Source organism: Hyla sarda, chromosome 5, assembly GCF_029499605.1.
Source record: "Hyla sarda isolate aHylSar1 chromosome 5, aHylSar1.hap1, whole genome shotgun sequence".
Taxonomy (NCBI): Eukaryota; Metazoa; Chordata; class Amphibia; order Anura; family Hylidae; genus Hyla; species Hyla sarda.
In genome coordinates, this window is record NC_079193.1 from 375201009 (window position 1) to 375227176 (window position 26168).

The 26168-nt window shown below is 44.3% G+C and overlaps 1 protein-coding gene across 3 annotated transcripts in view; it reads right to left on the reverse strand.

Annotated features, from left to right (window-relative positions):
- LOC130274471 (serine/threonine-protein phosphatase 6 regulatory ankyrin repeat subunit A-like) overlaps window positions 1-26168 on the reverse strand; it is a 158268-nt gene that overhangs the window by 131316 nt on the left and 784 nt on the right. For all 3 annotated transcript variants that reach the window (XM_056522854.1, XM_056522853.1, XM_056522855.1), the window contains exon 2: window positions 6990-7091. In XM_056522854.1, coding sequence (XP_056378829.1) covers window positions 6990-7091 — 102 coding nt within the window. The remainder of the gene's footprint in view (window positions 1-6989; window positions 7092-26168) is intronic.

The window sequence follows — 26168 nt, forward strand, 5'->3', positions numbered from 1 at the left end:
TTGTACATCCATTGTGGTATAGGGTAATAAGGGGTTTAATAGGTAAATCTTTGATTGTTTTGGGTAGTGAAGGGGTTAGCAGGTAGATCCCTGGTGATCTAGGGAAGTAAAGAGGTTAATAGCACATCCCTGGTGATCTATAGTTCATGAAGGAGTTAAAAGGTAAATAGATAGGGTAGCAATATGTTTAAAAAGGCATCTACATCTAGGATGTTGTGATCACATGGTGGCGCTATTTTTACCATGCAGATGAATACATTATAATATTTATTAGACTTATTACACATTATTATACATTATTATACTTATAAGACTTATTACACATTATTATACATTTATTATACATTATTATACTTATAAGACTTATTATACATTATTATACATTATTACACATTATTATACATTTATTATACATTATTATAGATCTATTATACCTTATTATACATGTATTATACATCATTAGACTTATTATACATTATTATATTTCCACTTCCTCCCCCTTTCCCTTTCCCCCCCCCCCCCCTTCCCCACCCTCTTTCCCCCCCCCTTTTTTTTTATTTATTTATTTATTTTTTTATTTATTTATTTATTTTTCTCCCCTCCCTTCTCCCTTTCTCTCCCGGGTCATCTCCTGGTGATATTAGGAATGCAGATATGTGTAGCTCAACCACAAAAAATGAGCGAGGTTAACTAAAAGCTCTCCCCCACAGAGAGAGATATAGAAAAATGATAAAAATAGGATATTAGTCCTCAGCTCAATATCAAAAAAGATTAATGGGGGATGTATGGTATCAATAATAGAGAAAAAACAAAATTGGTATATAAATGATATTTAATAGATATTAAATAGTGCGTTCCCGCAGGGCCCTACGGTGGCGCACAATTGGTTAAAAAGTAATAAATATAAAAAATGCAACAAGTTATTACACTACAGAGCGGATGATGCTCCTAATAACAAATGTATCTATTATGGCTAATAGCCGTATAATGATACACTGGGTGATGATATGACATACAGTGTTACTCTGATCAGAATGGTAGTAAATTCAGTGTGCACAAAAAATGAAAATAAAAATAAATATAAAACGTTCCTCCTGGAAAGGAAATGGCTTGATAGAAAAAATAATAAAAAATGCAAAAAGTCCTGTAAATAAAAAGTGGCAGTCCTATAGATGATGGAGTTGTGTCCTGTAGGGTGGATCCTACAATTGGCCTGAAACAATGTCCTGCGAAAAAATCATATGCTGTATATGATTATAACATATGAACATGTTATCATATATCATATGTTATAATCATATACAGCATACGATTTTTTCGCAGGACATTGTTTCAGGCCAATTGTAGGATCCACCCTACAGGACACAACTCCATCATCTATAGGACTGCCACTTTTTATTTACAGGACTTTTTGCATTTTTTATTATTTTTTCTATCAAGCCATTTCCTTTCCAGGAGGAACGTTTTATATTTATTTTTATTTTCATTTTTTGTGCACACTGAATTTACTACCATTCTGATCAGAGTAACACTGTATGTCATATCATCACCCAGTGTATCATTATACGGCTATTAGCCACAATAGATACATTTGTTATTAGGAGCATCATCCGCTCTGTAGTGTAATAACTTGTTGCATTTTTTATATTTATTACTTTTTAACCAATTGTGCGCCACCGTAGGGCCCTGCGGGAACGCACTATTTAATATCTATTAACCCCTTAAGGACGCTGGACGTAAATGTACGTCCTGGTGAGGTGGTACTTAACGCACCAGGACGTACATTTACGTCCTAAGCATAACCGCGGGCATCGGAGAGCGATGCCCGTGTCATGCGCGGCTGATCCCGGCTGCTGATCGCAGCCAGGGACCCGCCGGCAATGGCCGACGCCCGCAACCTCGCGGGCGTCCGCCATTAACCCCTCAGGTGCCGGGATCAATACAGATCCCGGCATCTGCGGCAGTTCGCCATTTAAATGAACGATCGGATCGCCCGCAGCGCTGCTGCGGGGATCCGATCATTCATAACGCCGCACGGAGGTCCCCTCTCCTTCCTCCGTGCGGCTCCCGGCGTCTCCTGCTCTGGTCTGTGATCGAGCAGACCAGAGCAGGAGATGACCGATAATACTGATCTGTTCTATGTCCTATACATAGAACAGATCAGTATTAGCAATCATGGTATTGCTATGAATAGTCCCCTATGGGGACTATTCAAGTGTAAAAAAAAATGTAAAAAAATGTAAAAGTAAAAGTAAAAAAAAAGTGAAAAATCCCCTCCCCCAATAAAAAAGTAAAACGTCCGTTTTTTCCTATTTTACCCCCAAAAAGCGTAAAAAACATTTTTTATAGACATATTTGGTATCGCCGCGTGCGTAAATGTCCGAACTATTAAAATAAAATGTTAATGATCCCGTACGGTGAACGGCGTGAACGAAAAAAAATTAAAAAAGTCCAAAATTCCTACTTTTTTAATACATTTTATTAAAAAAAAATTATAAAAAATGTATTAAAAGTTTTTTATATGCAAATGTGGTATCAAAAAAAAGTACAGATCATGGCGCAAAAAATTAGCCCCCATACCGCCACTTATACGGAAAAATAAAAAAGTTAGAGGTCATCAAAATAAAGGGATTATAAACGTACTAATTTGGTTAAAAAGTTTGTGATTTTTTTTAAGTGCAACAATAATATAAAAGTATATAATAATGGGTATCATTTTAATCGTATTGACCCTCAGAATAAAGAACACATGTCATTTTTACCATAAATTGTACGGCGTGAAAACAAAACCTTCCAAAATTAGCAAAATTGCGTTTTTCGTTTTAATTTCCCCACAAAAATAGTGTTTTTTGGTTGCGCCATACATTTTATGATATAATGAGTGATGTCATTACAAAGGACAACTGGTCGCGCAAAAAACAAGCCCTCATACTAGTCTGTGGATGAAAATATAAAAGAGTTATGATTTTTAGAAGGCGAGGAGGAAAAAATGAAAACGTAAAAATTTAATTGTCTGAGTCCTTAAGGCCAAAATGGGCTGAGTCCTTAAGGGGTTAAATATCATTTATATACCAATTTTGTTTTTTCTCTATTATTGATACCAGACATCCCCCATTAATCTTTTTCGATATTGAGCTGAGGACTAATATCCTATTTTTATCCTGGTAATATTAGTTGATATAGGACAGTTATGACTAAAATTTTCACCCCAGTAGCCATATACACATATATATGGAGTCTTTTTCCAGTTTTTCTGTGTGTTCTCTGGACTTACTCACATTGGTGCAGTCCACTCCGGTCCAGATTTTTTATGTTACTATTTTATTGTAATGACGTCACTCTACATGGGACCACAGATATTCTTATTTAAACTTGATGTTTTTGTAACTTTGTTATGCCATGATTAAGGGTCCTGTCTGACCCGAAACGCGTTGGTTTTATGTGCTGACCATGTGTCCTTAATAAAGAAATCCTGTTTTGCATCCTACCTCGCTGAACATCAAGTGTTTTGCTCCTAGTATCAGGCCGGAGGCACTGCCGGCCAGTCCGTGCGGAGTGTGGGGATTGCAGTGGAGGTGAGCCGTCTTGTTCATTTGAACTTTATTATTATACATTATTATACTTGTATTATACCTTATTATACATTATTATACTTGTATTATACCGTATTATACATTATTATACTTGTATTATACCTTATTATACATTATTATACTTGTATTATACCTTATTATACATTATTATACTTGTATTATACCTTATTATACATTATTATACTTGTATTATACCTTATTATACATTATTATACTTGTATTATACCTTATTATACATTATTATACTTGTATTAAACCTTATTATACATTATTATACTTGTATTATACTTGTATTATACCTTATTATACATTATTATACTTGTATTATACCTTATTATACATTATTATACTTGTATTATACATTTATTATACATTATTATACTTGTATTATACCTTATTATACATTATTATACTTGTATTATACATTTATTATACATTATTATACTTGTATTATACCTTATTATACATTATTATACTTGTATTATACATTTATTATACATTATTATACTTGTATTATACTTTATTATACATTATTATACTTGTATTATACCGTATTATACATTATTATACTTGTATTATACCTTATTATACATTATTATACTTGTATTATACCTTATTATACATTATTATACTTGTATTATACCGTATTATACATTATTATACTTGTATTATACCTTATTATACATTATTATACTTGTATTATACATTTATTATACATTATTATACTTGTATTATACCTTATTATACATTATTATACTTGTATTATACATTTATTATACATTATTATACTTGTATTATACCTTATTATACATTATTATACTTGTATTATACATTTATTATACATTATTATACTTGTATTATACATTTATTATACATTATTATACTTGTATTATACATTTATTATACATTATTATACTTGTATTATACCTTATTATACATTATTATACTTGTATTAAACCTTATTATACATTATTATACTTGAACCTAAGGACTTAGATTGAATAGAAATGGCATATAGGTTAGTTAACCCTTTGGTGTCGCTCACTCCTGTTTACCTGCCCCGGGCTCTGGAGGAATGTGTGAGGTCTCTACAAAATCTTTCATTATTGATTTTACATCAAATGTTTCCAGGAGGACTGAAGCCCTGGTGTCCTGGGGAGCAGGATCATGTGGGATCAATATCCAGATCACCAGGTCACAACTGGATCCTGGGACAACACATGGACATTGTGACCAGTGTATCTAATCTTATCATGTGTGATACTATCTGCAAGGCTGCTGCATCTAAGCATGTGATGTGTGATACTGTCTGCTGGACCTCTGTATCTAAGCCTATCGTGTTTGATACTGTCTGCTGAACCTCTGTATCTAAGCCTATCATGTGTGATACTGTCTGCTGGACCTCTGTATCTAAGCCTATCATGTGTGATACTGTCTGCTGGACCTCTGTATCTAAGCCTATCATGTTTGATACTGTCTGCTGAACCTCTGTATCTAAGCATATCATGTGTGATACTGTCTGCTGTGATGCTGTATCTAAGCCCATCATGTGTGATACTGTCTGTTGGGCTGCTGTATCTAAGCCTATCATGTGTGATACTGTCTGCTGGACCTCTGTATCTAAGCCTATCATGTGTGATACTGTCTGCTGGACCTCTGTATCTAAGCCTATCATGTTTGATACTGTCTGCTGAACCTCTGTATCTAAGCCTATCATGTGTGATACTGTCTGCTGGACCTCTGTATCTAAGCCTATCATGTTTGATACTGTCTGCTGAACCTCTGTATCTAAGCCTATCATGTGTGATACTGTCTGCTGGACCTCTGTATCTAAGCCTATCATGTGTGATACTGTCCGCTGAACCTCTGTATCTAAGCCTATCATGTGTGATACTGTCTGCTGAACCTCTGTATCTAAGCCTATCATGTGTGATACTGTCTGCTGTGATGCTGTATCTAAGCCCATCATGTGTGATACTGTCTGTTGTGCTGCTGTATCTAAGCCTATCATGTGTGATACTGTCTGCTAGACCTCTGTATCTAAGCCAATCATGTGTGATACTATCAGTTGTGCTGCTGTATCTAAGCCTATCATGTGTGATACTGTCTGTTGTGCTGCTGTATCTAAGTCAATCATGTGTGATACTGTCTGTTGTGCTGCTGTATCTAAGCCTATCATGTGTGATACTATCTGCTGGACCTCTGTATCTAAGCCCATCATGTGTGATACTGTCTGCTGGACCTCTGTATGTAAGCCTATCATGTGTTATACTGTCTGCTGTGCTGCTGTATCTAAGCCTATCATGTGTGATATTGTCTGCTGTGCTGCTGTATCTAAGCCTATCATGTGTGATACTGTCTGCTGGACCTCTGTATCTAAGCCCATCATGTGTGATACTGTCTGCTGGACCTCTGTATCTAAGCCTATCATGTGTGATACTGTCTGCTGAGCCGCTGTATCTAAGCCTATCATGTGTGATACTGTCTGCTGTATCCCCCACCTGTATCAACATTCCAGTTTCCGCTCAGTATTTACAATGTCTGCAGGGTAAATTCTTTCTTGGAAAATAACTGTAAAAGTTTGTTGTGTCCCAAGTTCCTGACAACAATGAAACAGCGGGAGGTCACTGAATGAAAGACGTCTCCAAGGGCCCGGACTGTTATATCTCCCCCCCTCCACATATATGGAGGAATACTCCAAGGAAAGGAATACTGGGGGAGAATAGATAGATAGATAGATAGATAGATAGATAGACAGATAGACAGATAGATAGATATGAGATAGCTAGATATGAGATAGATAGATATGAGATAGATAGACAGATAGATATGAGATAGATAGATAGATAGATAGATATGAGATAGATATGAGATAGATAGATATGAGATAGATAGATAGATATGAGATAGATATGAGCTAGATATGAGATAGATATGAGATAGATATGAGATAGATAGATAGATAGACAGATAGATATGAGATAGATATGAGATAGATAGATATGAGATAGAGGTATGAGAGATAGATAGATATGAGATAGATAGATAGATAGATATGAGATAGATAGATAGATATGAGATAGATAGATAGATAGATAGATATGAGATAGATAGATATGAGATAGAGGTATGAGAGATAGATAGATATGAGATAGATAGATAGATAGATATGAGATAGATATGAAAGAGATAGATATGAGAGATAGATGGATATGAAATAGATGGATAGATGATAGATAGATATGAGATAAATAGATAGATATGAGATATATAGATAAATGATAGATAGATATGAGATATATAGATAGATAGATATGAGATAGATATGAGATAGACAAGTACACATGAATATAAAACACTCTTGCATATTTGTCCTCTGACTGATCCTGTACTTACCTTAGTCTTTTCTTGGACATTTACTCTCAGTTCGAGGAATCGTTCCACTATGGACAGTCTGTTCTCTCTCACAGCGATCATAAATGGTGTTAATCCAGATTCCTGTTGATATGGAAAAGAGGCTGAGTATTGTATATATCCATCTATTTATCTATCCATCTCAAATATATCTATCTCATATCTATCTCATATCTATCTATCTAGCAACAGGAGAATACAGCAGCACACTGCTAGCACAAAGATATAGATAAAACATGAGTATATAGATACAACATGAGAAGCTATTCAGCTATGGTGCAGTAATGAAATAGTGAGATACTTAGCTTGCAATTTGGCGGCCAAATAGCTTGGACCGTCCCACCACGGTAAGGTGATCTCATTGGGACGGACCCTACACTATGAATATGCCTCTGTGTGAATAGATCAGCAGGCATCGCAGGATCTGGAACATCCCAATCACCTTATATACACCTGATAGAGGTGGGTGGGGTGCAAGAACCAACATGGAGGTAGCCACTCCCCCATATGTGTAATACAAACAAAGAATAAGTTGTCCAGCACTATTGATTCCAAACTATTATACGGACCTGGCTTACAGGTGCAGGCTGCTGGGCTAAATATACAGCAACAGGAGAATACAGCAGCACACTGCTAGCACAAAGACACAGATAAAACATGAGTATATAGATACAACATGAAAAGCTATTCAGCTATGCAGTAATGAAATAGTGAGATACTTAGCTTGCAATTTGGCGGCCAAATAGCTTGGACCATCCCACCACGGTAAGGTGATCTCATTGGGACGGACCCTACACTATGAATATGCCTCTGTGTGAACAGATCAGCAGGTCCGTATAACAGTTTGGAATCAATAGTGCTGGCCAACTTATTATTTGTTTGTATTACACATATGGGGGAGTGGCTACCTCCATGTTGGTTCTTGCACCCCACACACCTCTATCAGGTGTATATAAGGTGATTGGGATGTTCCAGATCCTGCAATGCCTGCTGATCTATTCACACAGAGGCATATTCATAGTGTAGGGTCCGTCCCAATGAGGTCACCTTATCGTGGTGGGATGGTCAAAGCTATTTGGCCACCAAATTGCAAGCTAAGTACCTCACTGTTACGCCGAGCGCTCCGGGTCCCCGCTCCTCCCCGGAGCGCTCGCTACACTCTCCTCACTGCAGCGCTCCGGTCAGATCCACTGACCCGGGGCGCTGCGATACCGCCTCCAGCCAGGATGCGATTCGCGATGCGGGTAGCGCCCGCTCGCGATGCGCACCCCGGCTCCCGTACCTGACTCGCTCTCCGTCAGTCCTGTCCCGGCGCGCGCGGCCCCGCTCCCTAGGGCGCGCGCGCGCCGGGTCTTTGCGATTTAAAGGGCCACTGCGCCGCTGATTGGCGCAGTGGTTCCAATTAGTGTTATCACCTGTGCACTTCCCTATATCACCTCACTTCCCCTGCACTTCCTTGCCGGATCTTGTTGCCATTGTGCCAGTGAAAGCGTTCCCTTGTGTGTTCCTAGCCTGTGTTCCAGACCTCCTGCCGTTGCCCCTGACTGCGATCCTTGCTGCCTGCCCCGACCTTCTGCTACGTCCGACCTTGCTTCTGTCTACTCCCTTGTACCGCGCCTATCTTCAGCAGCCAGAGAGGTTGAGCCGTTGCTAGTGGATACGACCTGGTCACTACCGCCGCAGCAAGACCATCCCGCTTTGCGGCGGGCTCTGGTGAAAACCAGTAGTGACTTAGAACCGATCCACTAGCACGGTCCACGCCAATCCCTCTCTGGCACAGAGGATCCACTACCTGCCAGCCGGCATCGTGACAGTAGATCCGGCCATGGATCCCGCTGAAGTTCCTCTGCCAGTTGTCGCTGACCTCACCACGGTGGTCGCCCAGCAGTCGCAACAGATAGTGCAACAAGGCCAACAGCTGTCTCAACTGACCGTTATGCTTCAGCAGTTACTACCACAGCTTCAGCAATCATCTCCTCCGCCAGCTCCTGCACCTCCTCCGCAGCGAGTGGCCGCTTCTGGTCTACGACTATCTTTGCCGGATAAATTTGATGGGGACTCTAAGTTTTGCCGTGGCTTTCTTTCCCAATGTTCCCTGCACCTGGAGATGATGTCGGACCAGTTTCCCACTGAAAGGTCTAAGGTGGCTTTCGTAGTCAGCCTTCTGTCTGGAAAAGCCCTGTCTTGGGCCACACCGCTCTGGGACCGCAATGACCCCGTCACTGCCTCTGTACACTCCTTCTTCTCGGAAATTCGAAGTGTCTTTGAGGAACCTGCCCGAGCCTCTTCTGCTGAGACTGCCCTGTTGAACCTGGTCCAGGGTAATTCTTCCGTTGGCGAGTATGCCGTACAATTCCGTACTCTTGCTTCAGAATTATCCTGGAATAATGAGGCCCTCTGCGCGACCTTTAAAAAAGGCCTATCCAGCAACATTAAAGATGTTCTGGCCGCACGAGAAATCCCTGCTAATCTACATGAACTCATTCACCTAGCCACTCGCATTGACATGCGTTTTTCCGAAAGGCGTCAGGAGCTCCGCCAGGATATGGACTCTGTTCGCACGAGGCGTTTCTTCTCCCCGGCTCCTCTCTCCTCTGGTCCCCTGCAATCTGTTCCTGTGCCTCCCGCCGTGGAGGCTATGCAAGTTGACCGGTCTCGCCTGACACCTCAAGAGAGGACACGACGCCGCATGGAGAATCTCTGCCTGTACTGTGCTAGTACCGAACACTTCCTGAAGGATTGTCCTATCCGTCCTCCCCGCCTGGAAAGACGTACGCTGACTCCGCACAAAGGTGAGACAGTCCTTGATGTCTACTCTGCTTCTCCACGTCTTACTGTGCCTGTGCGGATGTCTGCCTCTGCCTTCTCCTTCTCTGCTGTGGCCTTCTTGGACTCCGGATCTGCAGGAAATTTTATTTTGGCCTCTCTCGTCAACAGGTTCAACATCCCGGTGACCAGTCTCGCCAGACCCCTCTACATCAATTGTGTAAACAATGAAAGATTGGACTGTACCATACGTTTCCGCACAGAGCCCCTTCTAATGCGCATCGGACCTCATCACGAGAGGATTGAACTTTTGGTCCTCCCCAATTGCACTTCTGAAATTCTCCTTGGACTTCCCTGGCTTCAACTTCATTCCCCAACCCTGGATTGGTCCACTGGGGAGATCAAGAGTTGGGGGCCCTCTTGTTCCAAGGACTGCCTAAAACCGGTTCCCAGTAACCCTTGCCGTGATTCTGTGGTTCCTCCTGTAACCGGTCTCCCTAAGGCCTATATGGACTTTGCGGATGTTTTTTGCAAAAAACAAGCTGAGACTCTACCTCCTCACAGGCCTTATGATTGTCCTATCGACCTCCTCCCGGGCACTACTCCACCCCGGGGCAGAATTTATCCTCTGTCCGCCCCAGAGACTCTTGCCATGTCTGAATACGTCCAGGAAAATTTAAAAAAGAAGAGCTCCTCCCATTTTTTCCCCTGGAGACAAGGTATGGCTCTCCGCTAAATATGTCCGCTTCCGTGTCCCTAGCTATAAGTTGGGACCACGCTATCTTGGTCCTTTCAAAATTTTGTGCCAGATTAATCCTGTCTCTTACAAACTTCTTCTTCCTCCTTCTCTTCGTATTCCTAATGCCTTTCACGTTTCTCTTCTTAAACCACTTATCATTAACCGTTTCTCTCCCAAATCTGTTCCTCCCACTCCTGTTTCCGGCTCCTCGGACATCTTCTCCGTCAAAGAGATTCTGGCATCCAAAAAGGTCAGAGGGAAAACCTTTTTTTTAGTGGATTGGGAGGGTTGTGGTCCAGAAGAGAGATCCTGGGAACCTGAGGACAATATCCTAGACAAAAGTCTGCTCCTCAGGTTCTCAGGCTCTAAGAAGAGGGGGAGACCCAAGGGGGGGGGTACTGTTACGCCGAGCGCTCCGGGTCCCCGCTCCTCCCCGGAGCGCTCGCTACACTCTCCTCACTGCAGCGCTCCGGTCAGATCCACTGACCCGGGGCGCTGCGATACCGCCTCCAGCCGGGATGCGATTCGCGATGCGGGTAGCGCCCGCTCGCGATGCGCACCCCGCCTCCCGTACCTGACTCGCTCTCCGTCAGTCCTGTCCCGGCGCGCGCGGCCCCGCTCCCTAGGGCGCGCGCGCGCCGGGTCTTTGCGATTTAAAGGGCCACTGCGCCGCTGATTGGCGCAGTGGTTCCAATTAGTGTTATCACCTGTGCACTTCCCTATATCACCTCACTTCCCCTGCACTTCCTTGCCGGATCTTGTTGCCATTGTGCCAGTGAAAGCGTTCCCTTGTGTGTTCCTAGCCTGTGTTCCAGACCTCCTGCCGTTGCCCCTGACTACGATCCTTGCTGCCTGCCCCGACCTTCTGCTACGTCCGACCTTGCTTCTGTCTACTCCCTTGTACCGCGCCTATCTTCAGCAGCCAGAGAGGTTGAGCCGTTGCTAGTGGATACGACCTGGTCACTACCGCCGCAGCAAGACCATCCCGCTTTGCGGCGGGCTCTGGTGAAAACCAGTAGTGACTTAGAACCGATCCACTAGCACGGTCCACGCCAATCCCTCTCTGGCACAGAGGATCCACTACCTGCCAGCCGGCATCGTGACACTCACTATTTCATTACTGCACCATAGCTGAATAGCTTCTCATGTTGTATCTATATACTCATGTTTTATCTATATCTTTGTGCTAGCAGTGTGCTGTTGTATTCTCCTGTTGCTGTATATTTAGCCCAGCAGCCTACACCTGTAAGCTAGGTCCGTATAATAGTTTGGAATCAATAGTGCTGGCCAACTTATCTCATATCTATCTATCTATCTCTCATATCTATCTATCTCTTATCTATTTATTTATCTATCTATCATCTATCTATATATCTTATATCTATCTATCATCTATCCATCTATCTTTCATATCTATCTATCTATTTCATATCTATCTATCTCATATCTATCTATCTTATATCTATCTATCTCATATCTATCTATCTCATATCTATCTATCTATCTATCTCTCATACCTCTCTTTCTCATATCTATCTATCTCATATCTATCTATCTCATATCTTTCTCATATCTATATATCTATCTCATATCTATCTCATATCTATCTATCGATCTATCTCATATATATCTATCTATCTATCTCATATCAATCTATTTCATATCAATCTATCTCATATCCATCTATCTATCTCATATCAATCTATCTCATATCTATCTATTTCATATCTATCTATGATATGTTTAACTTAGCAATACAGCTATGGTGAAAAATAGAGGTTGTTAGCTTACCCTTTGGCCAAGTACCATCCCACCACAATAAGGTGACCTCATTTGGGACAGACCCTACACTATGTATATGCCTCTCCAAGGCTGCACTGAGCCTCAATTTCTGGGCATGTAAGGTCTGGCACATCCCTCACCTAGTGCAATGGATGGGAGGCAAGACTCAACATTGAAGCAGTCACTCAAAAAAGATAGAGGTTGGTCAGCACATCCTGATTAACAACCATTATGGTGCTGTGTTAGTGAAATAATACTGGTATTCAGTATGACATGCAGATTACAGGCATCGGTATTAGAATCACTGCTGCACAGCATCTGGATGTGGCAGCAGGGTCAGGAGACGATATGGCGTCACAATTGAAGAGATTAAAGAGATTTTTTAATGCAATTTTTTTTTAATTTAATTTGAATTTATTTAAAAAAAATTTAAATCCATTTTTGAGGACCCATTCTGGTGAGCATCGAGCTGGCAGTCCGCCGTGAGGCGAGCTAACACCGGTTCCAGCCCCTGCCTCTCAGCAACCCTGCCCCCGACTGTGAATGTTTCATTTAATCAGTTATGGTTCATTGTTATCGCTCCAAGCTGTTTCATTGGATTCTTGTGGCAATTCCAGAGGTAATATATGACGATGACCATGGGACCTCAGTCTTGAAAAGATTACATAGATATTTTTTTAAATTTAAATAGATGATATTGAATAGATTAACAAATTTAATGTGCCAGCAGCATGAGGAGATCACATGGCGGCACAATGAAAGAGCCTGGTAATTGGAATGGGCAAACTTTAAATCCTTTTTTGAGGACCCATTGGAAGGCAAGTCTGGTGCCAGCAGCCGTGGTAATTCCAGCTCCAATAGTGTATAATTGCTGCAGTGTAATCTATAGCAAAGCTTCTAGTTGTATCTTAAAATCGAGCTGGCAGTCCGACGCGAGGCCAGCTACCACCTGTCCCAGACCCTGCCCTCAGATGCTCTGAGTGTCCACTTAAAAAGGGACAGACTGCAGTTCCAGCAACTTAGACAGGAGCACATTCAGCTTCTGTGCCAATGGATAAATGGACGTGTGGTGTCCCGGTACTGGACTTGGTCCCGTACCTTTGTCGTAGGTCCCCGCAGTCAGAGTTCCTCCATGTTTTTAGGGCTCTCCTGGTGGGTTAACCCCTAATCACCTCATAATGCTATTTGTAAATGTATATATTTAATATATTTTATTATAATGTAATTAATGTACAGGACCTTAGGTCATGTGACTGTTAATAGTTGTATTGTGATAGGGTTTAAGGACCTTTGGGTCATGTGATTCAGGTCATGTGATGTGCCCATAATGCTTTGGTTCAGGACTGACAGGTTTGGGGACCAATAAGCTTTTACCCTGCCCCTTCTGTATATAAGGGCGCTGTATTCAGTAATCTCTCTCTTTGTTCCGGACTACCAAACTGAGCAGATCTGTTATCACAGCTACAAGATGAGCTAGGCCTGAAGCCTTCCACTTCAGCCGCTTTCTAAACCATGAGTTAATCCAACTCCAATCCTACCAATCTTACGTGACTACTGAACCTAAACATACCCCTAAATTCAGTGGAACAGCGTACAGCAATATCAAAGCTTATTTCTCTACAAAGTCCCAGCCAACCTGTGAGGAGCCTATATTCCGGTCCTCTTGTAAATGACTGTTTGTTATCTTCGTCTGTATAAAATCTGCAGTAAAGTTATTCCTAGTTTACTACAACTTCTGCTGTGGACAATCATTTATTTCTCCCTATCGTTCCTGGGACGGGTGGCGGTAGGACATATACATAGAGGAAGCCCACACCCTGGCGTCACGACAATCAAGGGTTAATGCTATACCCTGCAACACTACTCAGCAACACCCCTGTTCACCCTACACCCTCAAGCTCACCACAGGCATATAAAGCTAGAAGTGGCTGCAGTTAAAAAGCTTGTACTTGTATCTTAAAATCGAGCTGGCGGTCCTCCACGAGGTGAGCTACCACCTGTTCCAGACCCTGTCTCTCCGTGCCCCCCTGACTGTGAAAGTGCGAATGTTTTATTTAATCAGTTATGGTTCATTGTTATCGCTCCAACCTGTTTCATTGGATTCTTGTGGTAATTCCACAGGTAATATATGACATCGACGACCATAGGGCCTCAGTCTTGAAAAGATTACATCGATTATTTTAAATTAAAATGTAAGATTTTGATTAGATTCTAAAGTTTAATGTCCCGGGTGCCCAAAGCGTTTACTTTCAACTAATACTGTATGACCACAAAATCCAATAAAACAAGGAGTCACATGGCTGCACAATGACAGAGCCTAGAGGTGGCAGCAGCCCGTCGAGACCATAGGGCCTCACAATAGAAAAGATTAAAGATATTTTGTAAAATTTAAATTGAAGATTTAAAAATAGATAAAAATTCAAAAAGTTTTATTTAAGGTGCCAACAGCATGAGGAGACCATATGGTGGCACAATGACAGCCAGGAGGTGGCAGCAGCATGAGGAGACCATAATGTGGCAGAATGACACAGCCTGGAATTGGCGTCAGCAAGAGGAGACCATATAGTGGCAGAATGACCCAGCCTGGGGGTGACAACAGCCTGACGAGACCATAGGACCTCAAAATTGAAAAGATTAAAAATATTTTGAAAAATTTTAATTGAAGATTTAAAATAGATTAAGATAAAGTTTGATTTAATGTGCCAGCAGCATGAGGAGACCATATGGCCATGGTGTGTCTGGGTCCTCTGTCTCGTATTCCTCATCACCCAGTAGCTCCACAGCCTGCTCCTGCTCCTCCTCTCCTGTCAGATGACTATAAAAACCACCCATTTTGCAAAACTTTGCCTGTGCTCCACTGTCCCTCTCCCCCTCCTCCTCCAGTTCAGCCCCCACAGGGCTCATGTGGCCTTAGGATGTAGGCACCACGTCTCCAGTGCCCTGATCAGCCATCGTTTCCAACACGTGTTGTAGGATATGAAGCAGTGGAATGACGTCGTTCATCCCGTAATCCTGGCGACTGACTAATAATGTGGCTTCCTCAAAGGGCCTGAGCAAACGGCAGGTGTAACGTATGAGCTGCCACTGGTTCACATTGAAGTTAAAACGAGATTACCCCTATCCGCTTGGATCATCCAGAAATCGGTGATGGCTTTTCTTTGTTCGTATAGTCGGTCCAACATATGGAGGGTGGAATTCCAACGTGTGCAAATGTCACAAATCAGACTATGTTGGGAGATATCGTTCTGACGCTGCAGCTCAAGGAAGGTGTGCTTTGTGGTGTACGAGTGGCTGAAGTGCATGCACAGATTCCTTCCCATTCTTAGGATGTCTTGCAGATGAGGGAACACTTCAGGCTTCCTTGTCGCAGCACAGACAAGATGTTCTTCCCGTTGTCAGTCACCATGGTTCCCATTTCCAGTTTTCGTGGAGTAAGCCATGTTCCGATTTCTTTACGAATGACTTTTAGCAGTTCCTCCCCTCTGTGACTCCTTTCGCCAAGGCACACCATGTGAAGAACAGCGTGACACCGCCGTGCCCTGCACACATAGTATGCTGGAGGGGCACTGAGACTTGTCCGAGCAGTGGAGGCTGGGGACACGGTGGAGGATGAGGAGGCGGAGTTGCACACTGTATCAGGACCAACGGCCTGAGAGCGTGGAGGAGGAAGCGGTGTGACCTGTCCAAGTTGGTGTTGTGGCTGTGCAGGAACCACTCACCCAGTGGGCCTTAAAGGATATGTATTGTCCCTGACCATAGTTACAGCTCTACACGTCGGCGCTGCCATGCACTTTAGTACACTTTAGTAGAGTGGGGTGGTGGGTGTTAGCCCCTTAAGGACCCAGTCATTTTACACCTTAGGACCAGGCCATTTTTTGCACATCTGACCACTGTCACTTTAAACATTAATAACTCTGGAATGCTTTTAGTTATCATTCTGATTCCGAGGTTGTTTTTTGAGGTTTGTAAAATTTTGTGGTAACTTGCATCCTTTCTCGTGAAAAATCCCAAAATTTGATGAAAAATTAGAAAATATTGCATTATTCTAACTTTGAAGCTCTCTGCTTGTAAGGAAAATGGATATTCCAAATAATTTTGTTTTTAATTCACATATATATGTCCACTTTATGTTTGCCTCATAAAATTGACGTATTTTTACTTTTGGAAGACACCAGAGGTCTTCAAAGTTCAGCAGCAATTTTCCAATTTTTCACCAAATTTCCAAAATCACAATTTTTCAGGGACCAGTTCAGGTTTGAAGTGGATTTGAAGGGTCTTCATCTTAGAAATACCCCACACATGACCCCATTATAAAAACTGCACCCCCCCCAAAGTATTCAAAATGACATTCAGTCAGCGTTTTAACCCTTTAGGTGTTTCACAGGAATAGCAGCAAAGTGAAGGAGAAAATTCACAATCTTCATTTTTTACACTCGCATGTTCTTGTAGACCCAATTTTAGAATTTTTACAATTGGTAAAAGGAGAAAATTTATACTTATATTTGTAGCCCAATTTCTCTCGAGTAAGCACATACCTCATATGTCTATGTAAAGTGTTCGGCGGGCGCAGTAGAGGGCTCAGAAGCGAAGGAGCGACAAGGGGATTTTGGAGAGTACGTTTTTCTGAAATGGTTTTTGGGGGGCATGTTGCAATTAGGAAGCCCCTATGGTGCCAGAAGAGTAAAAAAAAAACACATGCCATACCATTTTGGAAACTAGACCCCTTGAGGAACGTAACAAGGAATAAAGTGAGCCTTAATACCCCAAAGGTGTTTCACGACTTTTGCATATGAAAATTTTAACTAAAATGTGTGTTTCCCCCCAAAATTTCACATTTTTGCAAGGGTTAATAGCAGAAATTACCCACCAAAATTTGTAACCCCATCTCTTCTGAGTATGGAGGTACCCCATAAGTTGACCTGAAGTGCACTACGGGCGAACTACAATGCTCAGAAGAGAAGGAGTCATATTTGGCTTTTTGAGAGCCAATTTTTGCTCGGGGGGCATGTCACATTTAGGAAGCCCCTATGGTGCCAGGACAGCAAAATAACCCCCACATGGCATACCATTTTGGAAACTAGACCCCTTGAGGAACGTAACAAGGGGTACAGTGAGCATTTATCCCCCACTGGTGTCTGTCAGATCTTTGGAACAGTGGGCTGTACAAAATTTTTAATTTGCACAGCCCACTGTTCCAAAGATCTGTCAGACACCAGTGGGGGGTAAATTCTCACTGCACCCCTCATTACATTTCGTGAGGGGTGTAGTTTCCAAAATGGGGTCACATGTGGTTTTTTTTTTTTGCGTTTGTCAAAACCGCTGTAACAATCAGCCACCCCTGTGCAAATCACCTCAAATGTACATGGCGCACTCTCCCTTCTGGGCCTTGCCTTCAGAGCACTTTGCGTCCACATATGGGGTATCTCCGTAGTCGGGAGAAATTGCATTACAAATTTTTTTTGGGGGGGGGGGGGCGTTTTTCCCTTTTACCTCTTGTCAAAATGAAAATTATAGGGCAACACCAGCATGTTAGTGTAAAAAAATTATTTTTTTACACTAACATGCTGGTGTAGACCCCAACTTCACCTTTTCATAAGGGGTTAAAGGAGAAAAAGCCTCACAAAATTTGTTAGGCAATTTCTCCCGAGTACGGCGATACCCCATATGTGGCCCTAAACTGTTGCCTTGAAAATACGACAGGGCTCCAAAGTGAGAGCGCCATGCGCATTTGAGGCCTGAATTAGGGATTTGCATAGGGGTGGACATAGGGGTATTCTACGCCAGTGATTCCCAAACAGGATGCCTTCAGCTGTTGCAAAACTCCCAGCATGCTTGGACAGTCAACGGCTGTCCGGCAATACTGGGAGTTGTTGTTTTGCAACAGCTGGAGGCTCCATTTTGGAAACAGTGGCGTACCAGACGTTTTTCATTTTTATTGGGGAGGGGGGCTGTGTAGGGGTATGCGTATATGTAGTGTTTTTTACTTTTTATTTTGTGTTAGTGTAGTGTAGTGTTTTTAGGGTACAGTCACATGGGCGGGGGATTACAGCGAGTTTCCCGCTGCGAGTTTGAGCTGCCGCGCAAAATTTGCTGCATCGCAAACTTGCAGCCTGATGCTCACTGTAAGCCCCTGCCCATGTGAATGTACCCTGTGAAGTAACCGCCCCCCCCCCCCCTGCGATTGGTCGGTTAGCTAACCGAAGAATCGCAGGGGATAGGAGGAGGTGGCAGGCTTGCCACCTCGCTCCTATACTTCAGCATGGTCCTGGCTGTCTGTGACAACCGGGATCATGCAAAATTACCAGGCGGTCGGGTCCCAGAGACCCGATCAGCCCGGTATCGCCGCATATCGCAGGGGCAATTTCCCTCGCGATTTGCGACGATCGCCGACCTGGGGGCCTACATGGCCCCCCTCTGCGTTTGCCCTGGATGCCTGCTGAAGCATTTCAGCAGGCATCCGCTTCCGATCTCTGCCCGGCGCGCGGCAGGGACCGGAAACCGCCAGGACGTCACAGGACTTCCTGGGTCCTTAAGGCCCAGGGTGCCAGGACGTCACAGGATGTCCTGGGTCCTTAAGGGGTTAATACCAGTACCCGGTGATAAAGGTGGCTGAAAGAAGGAGAACTTGACATGAGACGTGTGGCATCAGGCGGGTGGAAGGATCAGAATAGTAGTTGAGACAGGTTGGCAAAAGAAAATGGTCTCGTTTGGCAAAGTGTTGGTGTGCACAAGTAAGTATTGAGGATATGCATTAGCTAAAACTTAACTTTTCTTAGGATAAAATATATGGACCCAAAAATGTTTTGAAATCTAACAAAAGGAAAGGTGTGCAAAAAACACCATGTGCCACCTACACCACCAAGTATTGATGTGATGCAAAGACCTCTAAAAAGTGGAAGGGAACAACGAATGGTCCAGTGTAAACGATGGGGGTAAAAACTTCCCCTGTAAGGCCCTACTATTATTTCCCTTTTTGGCAAGTGTTACTGGCCCTAAAAAGTTTGGCCCCACACAGGAACCTCTCCCTATTTCCACCTAAAAACCCAGGGAAATGGCAGTGTTTGTAGGTGGAAATAGGGATAGGTTCCTGTGGGGGGCCGCCTTATTTAGGGCGAGTAACACTTGCCAAGAAGGGAATTAATAGTGCGAGAGTAGGGCCTTACAGGGGAAGTTTTTACCCCCACTGGTTACAATGGACAATATGTTGTTCCCTTCCACCTTTTAGAGGTCTTTGCACCACATCAATACTTGGTGGTGTAGGTGGCACATGGAGTTTTTTTGCACACCTTTACTTTTGTTAGATTAAAAAAAAATTGGGGTCCATATATTTTATCCTCAGAAAAGTTAAGATTTAGCAAATGCATATTTTCAATACTTACTTGTGGTCTAATGCGGAGGAATTTATGTAACTGAGGACCAGCACCTTAATTATGTTTTGCAGTATCCATGGGAGCACAATGAGAGAGCCTGGAGGTGGCAGTATCAGCATGAGGAGACCATATGGCGGCACAATGACAGAGCCTGGAGGTGGTAGCATCAGCATGAGGAGACCATATGGTGGCACAATGAGAGAGCCTGGAGGTGGCAGCATTAGTAGGAGGAGACCATATGGCGGCACAATGACAGAGCCTGGAGATGGCAGCATCGGCATGAGGAGACCATATAGCAGCACAATGAGAGAGCAGACCATGTGGTGGCACAATGACAGAGCCTGGAGGTGGCAACATCAGCATGAGGAGACCATATGGCAGCACACTGAGAGAGCCTGGAGGTGGCAGAATCAGCATGAGGGCCATGTCAATTGAGGGATGAGTCTGAGGAACCCACCGATTGTTGACTGGGGGTGTCGGATGTCACTTGGGATGAAGTGGATGACCGAGTGAACCAATCAATCATGGCTGCTGGGTTGCTGGTCGAGACACGACTGCTAGCTGACACCAGGACCTCAGACCTCTCACTGCGACTCCTGCTGCAACACACCTGTCACGATTCGGCTGGCTGGAGGTGGATCCTCTGTGCCAGAGAGGGATTAGCGTGGACCGTGTCGGTGGACCGGTTCTAAGTTGCTACTGGTATTCACCAGAGCCCGCCGCAAAGCGGGATGGTCTTGCAGCGGCGGTAGCAACCAGGTCATATCCACCAGCAACGGCTCAACCTCTCTGACTGCTGAGATAAGCGCGGTACAAGGGAGTAGACAAGAGCAAGGTCGGACGTAGCAGAAGGTCAGGGCAGGCAGCAAGGATCGTAGTCAGGGGCAACGGCAGGAGGTCTAGAAGACAGGCTAGGAACACACTAGGAAACGCTTTCACTGGCACAATGGCAACAAGATCTGGCGAGGGAGTGCAGGGGAAGTGAGGTATAAGTGCACAGGTGATGATACTGATTAGGCCTGCTGCGCCAATCAGTGGCGCAGTGGCCCTTTAAATTGCAGAGACCCGGTGCGCGCGCGCCCTAAGGAGCGGGGCTGCGCGCGCCGGGATAACACAGACGGGGAATGGGTCAGGTACGGGAGCCGGGATGCGCATCGCGAGTGGGCGCATCCCGCGTCGCGAATCGCATCCCGGCTGGGAGTAATATCGCAGCGCACCCGGTCAGCAGGTCTGACCAGGGCGCTGCGAATGAGAGGACGCTGCGAGCGCTCCGAGGAGGAGCGGGGACCCGGAGCGCTCGGCGTAACAGTACCCCCCCCCCCCCTTGGGTCTCCCCCTCTTCTTGGAGCCTGAGAACCTGAGGATAAGACTTTTGTCTAGGATGTTGTCCTCAGGTTCCCAAGATCTCTCCTCTGGGCCACAATTCTCCCAGTCAACCAAGAAGAATCTTTTACCTCTGACTGTCTTGGATGCTAGAATCTCCTTCACCGAGAAGACGTCAGATGAACCGGAAACAGGAGTGGGAGAAACAACTTTGGGAGAGAAGCGGTTAAAGATGAGTGGTTTAAGGAGAGAGACATGGAAGGCATTGGGAATACGGAGAGAAGGTAGAAGAAGACATCCGCACAGGCACAGTAAGACGTGGAGAAGCAGTGTTCACATCAAGAGCTGTCTCACCCTTGTGCGGAGTCAGCGTGCCTCTTTCCTGGCGAGGAGGACGGATAGGACAATCCTTCAAGAAATGTTCGGTACCGGCACACTACAGGCAAAGGTTCTCCATGCGGCGTCGTGTCCTCTCTTGAGGTGTCAAGCGAGACCGGTCAACTTGCATAGCATCCACGGCGGGAGGCACAGGAACGGATTGCAGAGGACCAGGGGAGAGAGGAGCCGGGGAGAGAAACCGTGCGAACAAAGTCCATATCCTGGCGGAGCTCCTGACGCCTTTCGGAAAAACGCATGTCAATGCGGGTGGCAAGATGAATAAGTTCATGCAGGTTAGCAGGAATTTCTCGTGTGGCCAGCACATCTTTAATGTTACTGGATAGGCCTTTTTTAAAGGTCGCGCAGAGGGCCTCGTTATTCCAGGATAATTCGGAGGCAAGAGTACGGAATTGGATGGCGTACTCGCCAACAGAAGAATTACCCTGGACCAGGTTCAGCAGGGCAGTCTCGGCAGAAGAGGCTCGGGCAGGTTCCTCAAAGACACTTCGAATCTCCGTGAAGAAGGAGTGTACAGAGGCAGTGACAGGGTCATTGCGGTCCCAGAGCGGTGAGGCCCATGACAGGGCTTTCCCAGACAGAAGGCTGACTACGAAAGCCACCTTAGACCTTTCAGTTGGAAACTGGTCCGACATCATCTCCAAATGCAGGGAACATTGCGAAAGAAAACCACGGCAAAACTTACGAGTCCCCATCAAATTTATCCGGCAAGGATAATCGGAGGCTGGAAGCGGCCACTCGCTGCTGCGGAGGTAGTAGCTGCTGTAGCATCACGGTCAGTTGAGACAGCTGGTGGCCTTGTTGCGCTATCTGTTGCGACTGCTGGGCGACCACCGTGGTGAGGTCGGCGACAACTGGCAGCGGGACCTCAGCGGGATCCATGGCCGGATCTACTGTCACGATTCGGCTGGCTGGAGGTGGATCCTCTGTGCCAGAGAGGGATTGGCGTGGACCGTGTCGGTGGACCGGTTCTAAGTTGCTACTGGTATTCACCAGAGCCCGCCGCAAAGCGGGATGGTCTTGCAGCGGTGGTAGCAACCAGGTCGTATCCACCGGCAACGGCTCAACCTCTCTGACTGCTGAGATAAGCGCGGTACAAGGGAGTAGACAAGAGCAAGGTCGGACGTAGCAGAAGGTCAGGGCAGGCAGCAAGGATCGTAGTCAGGGGCAACGGCAGGAGGTCTGGAACACAGGCTAGGAACACACTAGGGAACGCTTTCACTGGCACAATGGCAACAAGATCCGGCAAGGGAGTGCAGGGGAAGTGAGGTATAAGTAGGGAGTGCACAGGTGATGATACTGATTAGGCCTGCTGCGCCAATCAGTGGCGCAGTGGCCCTTTAAATTGCAGAGACCCGGCGCGCGCGCGCCCTAAGGAGCGGGGCCGCGCTCGCCGGGACAACACAGACGGGGAACGGGTCAGGTACGGGAGCCGGGATGCGCATCGCGAGCGGGCACATCCCGCGTCGCGAATCGCATCCCGGCTGGGAGTAATATCGCAGCGCACCCGGTCAGCCGGTCTGACCGGGGCGCTGCGAATGAGAGGACACTGCGAGCGCTCCGGGGAGGAGCGGGGACCCGGAGTGCTCGACGTAACAACACCCCTACTCTGCTGCGACCTCTGCCTGTACCTGATGAATTTAGGCCTCTGCCGCTACGCTCATATCTATCTGGCTGGAGGAGAGATGTATAACTACTATATATCCTGATCCCATAGGGATAGTGGCAGTATACAGATTGGGCTGGAGGGGAGGGGTCTGGGAGCTGCTAGGAGGGGTCTGATAGGTGATGATGTAATCCTGTAGTTTACATGAAGTCAGCTGACCCAAGGCTGACCACTTCCTCTTACACATCACACACTGTGATTTTCTATGGGACAGGCTGGTGATCACCTGTCTCAGTTACAGTAATGAAACACATGGATGCAGCTGTGATGGAATAGGACAGATCTTTTATTGTATGTTCTTTTTATCCTAGGTATTTGTGAAATAATAAAGCATTGACTGTGTGTATTGTTCTTCTTTTGTGTGTGTCTTGGTACTGTACGATGGAGGTCACTAGGAGATGAGGGAACGTATCGCTGCCGCCCGGGATGTGTAGGACGTTGGCCGGGGGCCAGGACTATATACTCCGGGCTTCAGGTCCGGTTACACTTCTGGTTTGGTTGGATTTATCTCGGTCAGACAATAATAGAAGGTTCCAGGAATGTTTGACGGGGGGGGGGGGGGGGGAGGACCTCACCATGTGCACCCACCCGAGGTGTGAGGGGTGTGTGCTGTGAGGAGGGGGCCGGCAAATAGTGAACAACCTTCTCCAAGGGGGAACTACTGTGCAATTTAAAGGGGTACTCCAGTGAGAAATAATTTTTTTTAATCAGCTGGTGCCAACAAGTTATACAGATTTGTAAATTACTTCTATTTGAAAATCTTAACCCTTCCAGTAGTTATCAGCTGCTGTATGCTCCACAAGACGTTGTGTAGTTCTTTCCAGTCTGACCACAGTGCTCTCTGCTGACACCTCTGTCCACGTCAGGAACTGTCCAGAGCAGGAGCAAATCCCCATAGCAAACCTCTCCTGCTCTGGACAGTTCCTTATACAGACAGAGGTGTCAGCAGAGAGCACTGTGGTCAGACTGGAAAGAACTACACAACTTCCTCTGGAGCATACAGCAGCTGATAAGTACTGGAAGGATTAAGATAAAAGCAAATCACAAATCTGTTTAACATTCTGGCCCAAGGTTTATTAGAAATTATTATTTTTCAACCAAAGTACCCCTTTAAGGGGTTATTTAGGCATTATATGGCAATATCATTTGGACCCTATAGGGCAGTGTTAGTCGGGCGCTGTAAAGATGTGTTATTTGGGAAAATGATGGCGGAATTAATGAGACATTGTTTTGTGGTATTATTAGGTTGCTGTAAGGCAATATCATTTAGACAATGTAGGGCAAAGTCACATGGGCATTGTATAGCTATTATAAATACACTATGTCGGTATTATTCATGTACTGTATGGTGGTATTATTAGGTCAATGTATGGTTGTGTTATTCAAGTAAATTGTGGTGGTATTAATCCATCATTATACGACGGTAATATTAAGTCACTGTATAGCAATATCATTTCAGCACTGTATGGGTGTATTATTGAAGCACATTATGGTGGTTTTATTTAGGAATTGTTGGTGATGTAGCATTATTTGGGCACTGTATGGATGAACTATTTAAGCACATTATGGTGGTGTTATTAAGGAATTGTTTGGTGATATAGCATTACATGGGCACTGTATGGCAGTATGTGCTGGCGTTCTTTGAGCACAGATTTGTGGAATTGTGTGAATGAATTATTGGGCATGATATGGCTGTATTTTGTAGCACTTTGTGGCGGTTCTTTTTCATGCAATAACTGTATAGCAAAATTATTTAGAAAGTGTATGACAGTGTTATTTAGTATTGTGGTATTATTAGCCTCCGCCACTGTATGGCTGTATACTATAAGCACATTATGGCGCCATTATCCAAGTATTGTATGCTGGGGTTATTTGTGCGCTGTATTGTGGTATTATTGTGGGACTCTATAGATTTTCTGGCTATATTGCACACTATTATATTATCATTCAGGCACTGTATTGTGGTATTTTGGCATTGTATAGAAATATTATTTGTTCACTAAACAGATTAAAGATTAGAATTTTTTTTTTGGCAAAACTGGGGCAAAAAACTTTGCATGCAATGTTTTCAGGTGCGCAATTTTTTTTATTTACATGCATACAATGCATAACGGGTAATTTGTCTCTTTTTTAAGCAGTTTTGACAGCATGTACGGTGAAATTCCTTCAGTCCCGCATCTGATAACCCAGGAAGTCTACGGCGACACGGAATTTCAGAGCAAAGAGAATGAATTATTACTAATTAAAAAATAATTTTATATATAATCTTTATGTACTTTGTATTCTCATCTGACAATACAGAATATCTGGTAATCCAGCATTTATCAGTCACTACTGTGGCCTTTATCTAGTCCATAATGCAGTGTTTCCCCATCTGGGCACCTCCAGCTGTTGCAAAATTACAACTCCCAGCATAACCTCTCACCTAAACATTTCACAGTTGACGGGTTTGATACATTGTATCAGTGCAGACAACTCCAAGTCTATGACTTTTCCCTACTGTGACACATTGTAACAATCAAGGCTGTGTTTCCAAATCAGGGGGCCTCCAGCTGTTGCAAAACTACAACTCCCAGCACAACTTCTCACCTAAACGTCTCGCAGTTGATACATTGTATCAGTGTAGACAAATCAGAGTGTATAACTTTTATCTACAGTAATACACAGTGATACATTGTAACAAACTGTCAAAGCATTGTTTCCGAACCAGGGTGCCTCCAGCTGTTGCAAAACTAGAACTCCCAGCATAATATCTTACCTAAACGTCTCACAGTTGATGGGTTCGATACATTGTATCAGTATAGACAAATCAGACCGTATAACTTTTTCCTACAGTGATACATTGTAACAAACCGTCAAAGCATTGTTTCCGAACCAGGAGGCCTCCAGCTGTTGCAAAACTACAACTCCCAGCATAATATCTTACCCAAACGTCTCACAGTTGACGGGTTCGATACATTGTATCAGTGCAGACAACTCCAAGTGTATGACTTTTCCCTACTGTGACACATTGTAACAATCTATCAAGGCGGTGTTTCCAAACCAGGGCGCCTCCAGCTGTTGCAAAACTACAACTCTCAACATAACGTCTCACCTAAACGTCTCACAGTTGATACATT